The following is a 12,182-nucleotide window of genomic DNA, read 5'->3' on the forward strand; positions in this document are numbered from 1 at the left end:
TCCAGCTCAGGAGATCGTCCACGTTTTCTGCAGACCTTCTCTTATTATTGCACAGCCGGTTGAGTTGGTTAGATTTTCAGACACGCCAAACACTCCAATCTGTGCTCTTTGCATCTTGTCCAAGTTTTTATTCCCGTCTTTTTATATTTCTGATCCAGTTCTTCAGTCTGTCTTTTCCTTTCTTTGGGTGTTCTTGTTTTTGCTTTAGTCTCTTTTGTTGTTGAGCTGCTGGTGTTAACAGCTCTGACCTGCTGATTAATTAGCCACTTCATCATCAGAGCCTGTTCTTGTGCAGTCAGTAATCTGATACGTTGTGTCTTTGTTTGTCCTGTTGTCACTTTCACCGTGCTTCCTCCTTCACAAGTTTGTCGATAATGATTCACTTCAGCTCGGCTCGGTTTATTTATATCCCTAAGTCACAATGCCAGTCGTCTCAGGGCACTTACCTCTAAAAGTAGGAATGCTTCTTCTCAGTTTATGCTCATGTTGCCTCTGTCAGTGCGCCCCAGGGCAGCTGTTGCTACATCATAGCTCATCCCTACCAGTGTGTGTGTGAATATGTGTGTGAATGGATGAATGATACACTGTAGTGTAAAGCGCTTTGGAGTCCTCTGACTCTTAAAGGTGCTATACAAGTGCTGGTCATTTATCATATCTATCTAAAAAGGGTCGAGTGAGATCTTTGAGGCTTGTTCTAGGTCTAACATAGACCTAGAACAAGCCTCAAAGATCTCACTCGTGTCTATGTGAAAAGGTCGGCTGGTGTCCCCTGTCCACTAACCCATTGGTACGTCCTAATTTATGAAGCAATGTCTTTATCTCTAGAAACTTTTAGAGAGATTTTAAAGAATTTTAAGATCAGCATATCTGAAATATATGAGTTTTGTGATCTTATTGTTCCCTGTTTAAAGGTTAGAGATGAATGAATGAATGAATGAATGAATGAATGAATGAATGAATGAATGAATGAATGAATGAATGAATATGCATTTCAATTCAATTTAACACTTCAGTCCAGTAGTTGCACTGACGATTACCTGCAGTCCAATTCATTCCAGTTCCTCAAAATGTGTTTAATTTTAATTGGTCAGCAACGTGCAGTCCTATTCATTCCTATTTGTTTTCATACAGTTCAATTCAAATAAGATGGTGCAATCCAATACAATCTGATTTTAAATCATGAGGTTAAATTTAGTCCAGTTTATTAGACAGTGTTGTACCAAGATGAAATTATTCGATCAAAAGGGAAATGTTGTTTCCAGTGATTAATTTTTTTTCTGCTGCTTTTCAGGTCCGAGTTTTCACCTTCTCTGTCGGCCAGCACAACTACGATGTCACCCCCTTGCAGTGGATTGCATGTGCTAATAAAGGTAGGCATAGTCTCATTCTCATATTGAAAATTGTTTCTATAAAAACTGCAGTTGTACTGATTTTATCACAATGATGTCAGCTGCACAGTGATTATACCCCGTTTGTATTTTCTGTTAAAATGTATTGTCCAACTGTTAAAATGTATTGTCCAAAGCAATACAATGTGAGAAAACTGACTAGATTTGCATTTTTACAATATTTCACGGGTGAATGACTGATTGTGTTGTAAAGCACTGGGGGGGGGGGGGGGGGGTTCTAGAATACAGGTCATTTACCATTACAGAGGTAGATATATTTATTTCATTAGCAGTTAGGTATAACACTTAGCCTGGCAAGCCATCCTATAACAGAGTGCCTGACCACGACCCATAAACAGAGCTCAGTCGATGGGCAAAATCTACAGTTGCCTTTCAAACTGTCTCAGCAAGCTATTGGACAACAAACAACATAATGTACTCGCCACTAGTCAGTCAACGGGTAGTCCACCATACACTGTCAAAGAAGAATACATCATTTTTCTAAATACGGGGTTTAAGTACCTCTATCTGCACTTGACTCAAAGAAAAGCCCAAGTCTAAAAAGTCCAAAGTTTATGCCAAAGTTGTTTCAAATGAGCTGTTGCCATCTTTGCTGTTTCGCTTACTCACGGTAACACCCCTCCACCACCACCGATAGAGTGCAGGGATTGGTCTAACACGGTTAGAATGAAAAACCAGCGAGTAACATTAAATCTCTCTGATTACTGTAGTTATTTGAGCTAGCAGTCTAACTTCCTGTGAGGCTTCATGTGGTGCTGAAATCTGTTGGGTCGCTCTGAGCAGCCGTGGCTCTAAAACAACCCGACAGACTGGCAGCTCGGTCTCTGACTAACAGTCTAACAGACTGGTTGACTCAGCTCTTCTTCCTGTTAGCTACATTGTCTGCATGTATCTCATCTCAGCTGAACTCCTTTAAGTCCTCTCTAACTCTAATATCCAGTTCTGAGTTATGATTTTAATCCATAACCAGCCTTGTTTACTTAGTTGTTTTCATTCAGTGTTGTTTCTCTGAAGCTGGTCCCTTATGGGAGCTGTGGTTGTCTGCTGATTAGCTTGTTTCCAGTGGAGCCAAGTGTTGCAGAAGTATCTCCCCTGAAGTTGTTATTAATTAACTGTGTGGAGTCTGGTAGAAGGATGATTACCATGCCATCTCTCTGACAGACAGTGGAAAGACCAGGATTAAGCCTCTGAGCCAACTTGCTCTCTGCTGTTAGGGACCACAGTGATTACCGTGGTAGTGAAGTCCACGCCAACATTAACACAATAGTGTTGACACGCCAGCCCCAGTGGAGCTGTCTTCTCATGTCTTCACCACGTATTACTCTTTGGTATCTTGCTCCAGCAAAACAGGCTTGGTGACTCTTCCAGGTCTCAACCCTTTACCCGTCGCACACACACACACACACCTGACAGGAACCCACATTTGGCTGAAAATGTTAAAAAGGCCTCTTAGAGATGCTAGCTGTTGTCTCAGTTGAGCTGTAATCTTGCTCTATGATGGCAGTAACCTTCGTGGGACTCTGAGGACAATAGGACCACTTATTTCTCAAGTTCTCATACAAACAGAGGCTATCATTTTCAGCCCCAAGACTTCTCCAAGTCCCCAACTGACCCTTCCTTTTATTTTAAGTGGGTTGAAAACCCATGTCGCAAACTTACGGGTCGTGATGGATGCTAATCTAAAAATGGATATTCATGTCAACTAGGTAGTTAAGGCCTGTTTTTATCACCTGAGGTGTCTCTCTAAAGTTAAGTCCATTTTAAAAAGGTGTCATCTCCATTCAGTTGTCCATGCCTTCATTACCTCCTGTCTCGACTACTCCAAAGCCCTTTTCAGATTCAGATTCAGATTCAGATTTCAGATTTTTTGGCCAAGTAAAATTACATTTACAAGGAATTTGTCTTCGGTAGATGTTCCGGACATAGACATTCTGGAACATTTGTGGACAATTCAATCCGGTTTTTAACCGGAACTGTGTTTTCAGACACACCACTTTTGTACCGGAACTTGTCCTTTCGGCTGCGCTCACACAGCAGGGAAAAGTTCCAGATGTCTGACGGCGGCGGGGGTGGGGGGTGGGGGGGAAATCGGACTTATGTTAAGAAGAAGAAGAAAATATCATTTCTATAGCGCCTCTCAAGATAAAAATCACGAGGCGCTTAAGCATAATTCTGCGCTCACGAAGACGCATAAGAGACCTGAATGATGAAGCTCAATGGTTAAAGGAATCACTGAAGCGGTGTGAAGCGCTCCGTCGCGCGTCTAGGCGGTACCGTAGGAGGCAAGCTGCTGTGGTTCGCCGCATGCTACAGCAGCGGGCTATCTAGGTGTGCACAGCGTCCCCCGGTCCCCTCCTCCTCCCCCTCCCCCTTGTCCGGAACTCTACCTCACCAGTCTGAAGCAGCCACCCTGTCCGTAACAAGTCCGGACCTGTTACTACGGGCTTCGTCCAGTTAAATTCCGGAAAACGTTATCCGGATGTTTGTATTCAGACACAAAGGTCTTACAGACAGAGTCCGGAACATTTTCGTTTTTCATGGCCTGTCTGAAGGGGGCATAATTCACTTCTATATGGTATCTCCACTTCCACTCTCTCCCAACTTCAGCTAGCGCAGAATGCAACAGCTCTATTCCTGACTGGCACCAGGCAGCGAGAACACATCACACTGGTTTTAGCCAATCTCCATTGGCTTCCCATCTATCTCCGGATAGAGTTTAAGACCCGGGAGCCTCATTTATCAAGCTTGCTTACGCACAAAACGGGGTCGAAAAACTGCATAAGCAACTTTCCACGCAAACTTTGGGATTCATGAAAGAAAACTTAGCGGGAAAATGTGCGCAACTTTAAGTTGACTAAGGACCTGGCTTACGCACATTTTTGACATGGAGAGCACCTGCAGTGCTGCTGCTGAGAGGGATAAAATTATAACATCCTGCAGCATTGTCACTAGTACTGCTTCGTTTTCACACAGAACAAAACCCCCCACACGCACACACACATGTGCATGCACACACATGCGCACGAGCACACACACACAGTCTGAAGCGCAGAATACGGAATGCAGAATATCAGCAGGGGGACAGATTGAGACAGAATGTCATGCATCTGTGACAGTGTGTGTCCTGTCACTGTGACCTGATTGATCATGCACCCTGGCTACTTGGACAAGGGAGATTGCCGTTTGGGTGACTGGTTAGCATGTGTGACTTTCACCTGGGAGTCTGGGGATTGAATCTCGATTGGACCATTTTTTAATATCCGCCACAGATCTCTCTGAAGAATTCACAACATTGACGGCTTCAGCAACACTGTCACTCCATGGATTTTCTCTTATTTGTTTTGCAAAAGCACTTCCTTTCATTTCTCCACCTCACCCACAAGTACCTCAACCTCTGCGTCTGTGAAATTGTGCTTCCTTGATCTGCCTTGATCTACGGTCACCATGTCATTGGCAGAGCGCTGCAACACCCGGCTTATGTATATGCATGAGATCCACAAGGCACTTTGCATTGACTATTTATGGCAGTAAGTGGGTGTGGTGAGGGCGGGATGTGATGAAAAAGCAGCAGAGAACCTTTCTAGATAGTTTCTGATTTATGAAGCAGAGATTGCATGCAGCTGTGCGTACTCCATGTTTAATAGATCACAAACCTACTTGATATAAGTACTTTTTTTTTGCTGAGCTTAAATACAGTTTTAGTAAGGATTCTACGCAATGTTTGATAAATGAGACCCCTGGTTTTTGTGTTCAAATCCCTCAATAACTTAGCACCTGGCTACTTGTCTGAGCTCATTCACCCTTGGTCCCTATGCGATCCCTGCGATCAGCCAACCAGCACTTTCTTCATGTCCCTAGCTCCCGCTGTAAGTCCCGCGGGGAGCGAGCTTTTTCAGTTTGTGCACCGAAGCTCTGGAACCACTTTCCCCTCCCGATCAGACTCTCTTCCTCTCTTTCCCATTTTAAGTCTCGTTTAAAAACTCACTTTTACTCTCTGGCTTTTAATTCAGCCTAATTTATTCTCTTGTTCCTTTTCTTTTGTATCTGAGTCATTCGATTTTAATGGATTTAGTTTTATTATGTTTAATTGTTTTTATTATTATGTGTTTTTGTTCAGCACTTTGGTTGGTTCTCATGTCGTGTTTAAATGTGCCATACAAATAAACTTGGTATGGTATGGTAAAATAAAAAAATCAGTTGCAAAAAGGTTTTCCTGAAAGAATGGAGAAAATGAAGGAAAAAGCAACAGTCACAAAGGCTAACTTAAAGCAGTCCTAGAATTTAAAGGGGCCAAGTCATAAAATCTTTATTATTTTTTTTTGAGCTTTTTACCATGTCATATTGTCATTTCCTAAGAAATACCTCCAAACCAGTTTTTGGCTGCATTCATGCCTTTTCCTGGCTCTACTGTAATTTGGTCGATGTAAAGATTTTTCCCGCATCCAGGAGAAAGTAGCCCACTTGCATCACCAGTCATTTCTCCTCCCCCTGAATCTGATCTGGTGTCAGTTCTGAAACTTGGATATTATGTGGATATTCTAATAAATTACTTCTACATTGGGGACGAAACACCACCGTAAAAACCATGTGTCCCATGTACAAAGATGCAGGTAATGAGCAGCTCAGGATATGTGTGTTAGGCAACTATCATTTTGTAACAGACTTGGTAGTCCAGTGGTTAGGTTGGGATGTAATTCTGCAGAGGTTTTCCTCCCGGTCACAACAGTAACTATTTTTCTTCTTCTTTAGCTACAGTTGCCAGTATGATGTTTTCAACCCTTTATTGGTAAACTGTTTAAATCATAAGGACTAATATGTTTTATAACCTTCTTTGTTTATTTAACCAGTGTGAGTCCATGTGAGGTGAGCTGAGTAAATCAACTCAAATGCTGCTTGGAAAGGACCAAATTAAAAGAGCTTTAGAGGCACAAAATGTTTTGCAGAAAAGAATACAACTAAAGTATAAATAAATTAAATCTGCTTCAGCTGACTAAAATAAATTACTGCCGACACAGAGAGTCAAACCCTCGTCAGCCCATGGCAAAATGAGACAAAAGGCCAATACAACAGCAGCCTTGCCCAAGGTGCATTTAGTCGAGCAGGCGAGGGCGGGGAAGTGGAGACACGCGCATGCTGGGAAGTTCCGGTAAATTTACCCTAAAGTTTCAACAGTGGAAATGGGTTGTTTCAGTACAGTTTTTAATTACACATTTTTAAACGTTGGTCTTTAAAAAAGAAATTAAAATCTGACCTTTAGCCCAAATGAAATTTTTACATATTGTTTTGTTGATTTGTATCATTTTACTGGTGCTTATAATGTTCCGTGTACTAAAAAGATAAATCATCATAACTTTGATGTCTTGAATCATTTAATTACTGTATATAAGACACAAGAGAAAAGCTGATGTCCAATGAGGACAATGTTATTAATATATTAATAAATCCTCCTGCTCAAATGGTTTATTATCAATTCACAAAATGCAAAGTTAAATAACAAAAAAAAAAGATTAAAGTAAACCTTTATGATGATTTTCTCTAAATCTGGGATTTAATAGGATTATTTTCAGGTGCAAATTTACCAGTTCTTTTAAATGTGTGCTGACTATCGTTAGTTTCTTAAAATGCACGTCAGTTTGTGGAGAAACAAGAATTCTGCTTGACGGCAGTGATATCTTGGTTATAGCACTGAAAAATGAATTGTGACAAAATTGTGTTGAGGAAAATGGACAAGACTGAGCATAAGCAACAAGGCACGATGTATAAAAATTTAAGGTACTGTAACTTAAGGTGTATCTGCTGGAGCATGGTTGAGGTTCCCTATGAGAATTAAATTGCATTTCTGAAAACAGAGTTGGAGATTTGGTTTGAATCAATGGGGCCTACGATGCTAAGAAACGTGAGCAGATACGTATCCTTCATCCAATAGCACCAGGAAGGCATCTAGTTGGTCCCAAATTTATTCTGCTGCAGTGCAATGATCTCAAATGTGTAACCAATGTCAATAAGTACTAAAATTAGCCTAACAAAGAACAGGAAGTCCTGGAAGGGATGGCTTGGACCACATGGAGCCCTGATCACAGCATCATCCTGTGTGTCTGGAGTTACATCAAGAAAACAGAGAGACATCCACAAAATATGTGTAGTTAGTTTACCAAGATTCTTACACAGTTCCTTTAGAACTGATGGATTTATCTATGAAAGCATTTTGATTTTTCTTTTTCCGTGTTGCACATCCTGTTTTTAAAAAAAGTAGTGCAGATTTTCTTCCTATTTCCCCCATATTTCAAACCCCTGATGTTAAACTGCAGAGAGCAGACAATAGTTCCACTCCAGTCTTGTTTAATGGTTCTTATCCAGATTTTCCTCTCCACCTCTTGTAGTGTTTTGCTGTAGAACCACTCTCCTGTTTGTATTCCACTTCACTGGCCTGCAGACAAAGCCCTGAGACCAATCACTGCATTGTGTTCTGCTGGGTGTGTGCATGAGTGAATTATAAACTCATTGTGCAAAAACGAATGTGCACGAGCACTCGGTGTCTGCATGTTCTCATTTGCTAATGAATTGAGAATGAGAAAGGAAATTTCAACACCAGCCACTGTGGAAAAAGCGCATAATGTATCAAAATGATGAAAGTTGCCTTTGCTTATTAGCATTCTGGGGCTGCTGCCTCCCTTTCAACTCTGTGTATAAACACTCGTGGCTTTATTAACTTGTTGAGCAGCCTTGTTATTGACCCAGGCGGTCAATCTCTCCCCTTCCTAATCAACCACAGTGCTGGGGGGCTCTGCATTCTCAATGAGCGGCCACATTTACATCCTGCAGCGCGTTAGCCAAGGAGGGTCAGTTACCACAAGCCCTGCAATGCATGCGTGCATGCGTGTGTGTGTCCCAAACACCATCAACTGGACTTGATGGTTTCACTTGCATCTAATAATAACATAAAGAAATGAGACTGCACTCTGCTAATGGCATGCTTTTGCAAATGTAGCATGCTAAATGAAGTACGCACATGCGTTGATTTGTGTTTTGTCCTTTTCAGGTTACTACTTTGAAATCCCATCGATTGGGGCGATCCGAATCAACACTCAGGTAAGATACAGTCTAAAAAGTCTACATGTTTGCCTTGTTAAGGCTTGTAAACCTGTAATTCCTGGCATTGACTAGCAATGTGAACCACATTAAGTAAGTGTTAGTCTGCTCTGTTAATTTGTGTGCACACCAAGAGGTGTTGAAGGTGTGTGAATATGTTTAATTGGTGTCTGAATGGAAGGGAAGTAAGTATGTGAATCAAACTGGCTCCAGAGTTAGATAAAAACACCCAAGACAAAAGAAATCACACTTTTAGTTGGTAAAGCTCAGTCCGTCTGTTGCATAATAAAACAGGGCTTACAGAGGAGTTTCGTTATTTTTAATTACTTGCAACAGAATCTTTGCAGTACCTTTGTGATGACTCAGCTGATGTACTTTACATGAAGCACACTGTGTTCTCTGAGCTTGACTGTTTTGCCGTGACACGTATTCAAGGAAAAGCTTCATGGGTGGAGTAAGAGCTGATGCATCAGCACAGTTATGTAATAATTTAATCATTTCAATCCAATCAGTTATCTGAAAACTGACTCACATTGTAAGTCTTTCAGCCATTTGAAGTGCATCGCTGTGTGAAAGTTATAGATAATTACTATATTACTTGTTGTAGACAGATTCCTGAACACCCCAAAGAGATTTAAGCCCAGTTCACGCGACAGGTTTTTAAAATACTCATCCAATTTTCTACTCTGCAACTAGTACCTAACACTCACTATCATCCCCTAAAATGTCCCCAGAAATCCACTAAGTCAATTCAACATGTTTCAAAGCTCAGATTTAGACCAGAGCACCGTCACACACGGTAGGATTATCTGATAAGATTTCTTTAGAGCCGTTACGGTAGTCAAGCACCACGTTATGATTATCGTAAAGGGCGGGGCTGGTCATAAAAATTGTATTATCATTCTGAATCAGTCTTTAGTCTACAAGACTGATAAGCTAATGGCTAGTTGAAAAACAGCCAAGACATTAAAAGCCAAGATCTTAAAAGTTGCTAAATTTGATGTGCTAACACCTCTGCCAGTTTCCCATTACACATATTTTTCTGCAAGCGTGAGGAAATTCCTCCTGGTCTTGACCCCTGGATGCACTGAAAGTACCGTAATTTGATTCTGGTGATGTTTACTCTGTAATTAGTGTAATAATGATAAAGTGCCAATACAAATAGACAGAAATGCTCGGATCAAGAAAAGCCGCAGACATCCACGTCAAACTGTAAAACTGCATTCACTGACTTCCCCATCTTGGCTCGCCAATAGGAAACCAGTAGGAGCTAACCTTTAGCAATAGCACCTCCACTGCATGTGGAGATAACACATCAACGCTGCATTTTTTTGTACCCAAGAAAAAAAGCGCAAACATAACAGAGTTGCATTGCTGTTAGCCAATCGGAATATGTAGTCAGTAATCAGTGTATGCCACTTTAACGTTTATAAAGCCTTGTTACATAAGCTGCTGTGAAATTTTGGCCTCAGCAACAGACTTTGGTATTTAACTGCATTAGGCTAACCATTAGCTTATCAGTCTTGTTGGTTGTTAACACTATTTTTCCCAACAGAGGCCATATAGCAAGTTTTAATACCATTGCGGCCAAAAGTTTTGAGACAGACATCCTAATGAGGTTGAATAACAGTGAGGCAGTTAACGATTCATGTTTGTGTTCTTCCCAAGACTTTTGGCCCTGGCAGTAACCAGCAAGATATTATTTCTGTATGAATTTTACATAGAAAACGCAAAAATCCCTTTAGGCTTTCTGCACTAAAGATTTACATCTTAAAGATTTAAAGTATGTAAGCCCTATAAATTCTGACATTTTCCTAAAATAAATGCACTTTTTGCAAGCGGATGTTGACAGTTTTCTCATCTATGATGCTTAAAAGCATTAAAATGTATGAATACAATGATTAAAAGAATACCTGCATAAATATATTTAGATAACGCAGCAAAACCCATCTCGCAATTCAAATCTTTGTCAAAAACTTTAATCTTTATTTTTGTGTTTGGGCTCTCAAAGCTGTTTATGTGCAGCATACATTTTGGAAACAGCATGACAGAGACAGCACAAGGAGTTAGAGGCAAGAATCCTCAGTGAGAAATGTCCACTGGCAGGCTTGCACAAGGGGTCGACATCCAGTGAGTCAGACCGCTTTCTATGCAAACTTTTCAACTCCAAAAAGCTCCCTCCATCTTCACTCTGAAGGACTCTAATCCGGTCCGAAACTCTGAGTAGGAACGAAATTTAGATGTACAGATATTACTTTCACATGTGCACATACACACCTTCAGCTTAACCCTCTTTGCCCCAACACTAAAGCCACATTTCCTGTTTTAAGAGACCCTTGGGGGAACTTAATTCCAGCTGTAGAAACCAGCTTTGGTTGTGGTGGAGCTGCTGCACAATTCTCCTACCCTGTTTTTTCTCTGCCAACCCATCCATCCATCCATCCATCCAACTAACCAACCATCCTACCCCAGAATAGACTGTCAGCTGTTCCATTACCTCTGGCATATTTGTTTTCTGAGAACTGCCGATTACTCTGATAGGTTTTTCTGAAGGTGGGTGAAGAAACACATAGGCCCTTTGATCATTTAACCACATTTTGCCTTTCACGGTCAGAAAATCATCATATAGACTCGCTCGAATAAGACCAGCAATGTTCAAACAGCAGATGGGCTGCAGATGGTGCAATGGTAGAAATACTGTCCTGAGACGCATTTATGTTGGACCATGGTGGCATTTCAGAAACACCATTACCTACCCGTGCATCAGTTTGGATGTTTGTCCATAGAGTAACCACATATACGCATTTACTTCCAGCAATCACGGTTGCTATGATACGCAGGGAAAAAAGGGTGTTTAATCAAAAGATGCGCTGATGCTGCTGGAGTCTGTATGTGCTTCCTGTGTGCCACGTGTCTCTGGTTGCTGACTTGTTCTGCCACCTCGATTGTTCAAGCCAGGCGTAACATTTCCTCTATATCCCGTGAAAAGGTCTGGCTGTTGTCCTGATGGAATATCTCCCTGTGGCGCATTAAACTGGACTTTTATTGAGCTAATAATAGAATAGGTTACGCCTGTCAGCACCTCACTGTTCATACAATATATTTTTTAAATCAAGTGGTTAAAAGTATTTTATTGTAATAGCTTATCCTGAGCAGATTTTTGTGTTTTTTTTTATAGGGCTGAGTCAAGAGTTAGACATTTGTGATAACTTGCCTGGTTGGAAATTTGTTCTACAGTCCTGTTTTGCTATGATACTTAAAGGAGCAATTAGTAAGAATTCCACAGTGAAACAATAACAAAACTGTCTAATTTCTCAATCATGTTGGAAGAAAGGCCACTTGGAAACAGAGTTCCTTTTCAGCCGGCAGGGGGTTCTCAGGTTTTCTTCTTAAAAAAATAAACTAAAGAGGGACGTAATTACTGTTTACAATCTGCAAGCTAACTTTGGGGTGCCAGCATTTGTAATTTGACACCAACAGGCAAAAAGCTCCAGAGCTGTTTAAAGAACCGAAGCCAGTGAACAGGAGAAACCCAATGTATTTATCTACTTATGAAATTACTGTTACTTACTTGTTTTTGCTTGTGATCGTCTTCTGGCGCTAATCCATAACTGGCAACCACCATAAAACTCATGGAACTGGAAAAAGATAGTGACGTTTTGTTCGTAATAATGGGCTGCAGTA

The 12,182-nt window shown here is 41.0% G+C and overlaps 1 protein-coding gene across 4 annotated transcripts in view; it reads left to right on the plus strand.

The window, feature by feature from the left end:
- The window catches only part of cacna2d2a (calcium channel, voltage-dependent, alpha 2/delta subunit 2a), a 214,157-nt gene that overhangs the window by 177,528 nt on the left and 24,447 nt on the right, over window positions 1-12,182 (plus strand). For all 4 annotated transcript variants that reach the window (XM_070549925.1, XM_070549926.1, XM_054730345.2 and 1 more), the window contains 2 exons: window positions 1,292-1,370; window positions 8,449-8,498. In XM_070549925.1, the coding sequence (XP_070406026.1) occupies window positions 1,292-1,370; window positions 8,449-8,498 (129 nt within the window). The remainder of the gene's footprint in view (window positions 1-1,291; window positions 1,371-8,448; window positions 8,499-12,182) is intronic.

This window comes from Nothobranchius furzeri, chromosome 3 (assembly GCF_043380555.1).
Source record: "Nothobranchius furzeri strain GRZ-AD chromosome 3, NfurGRZ-RIMD1, whole genome shotgun sequence".
In the NCBI taxonomy this organism is placed as follows: Eukaryota; Metazoa; Chordata; class Actinopteri; order Cyprinodontiformes; family Nothobranchiidae; genus Nothobranchius; species Nothobranchius furzeri.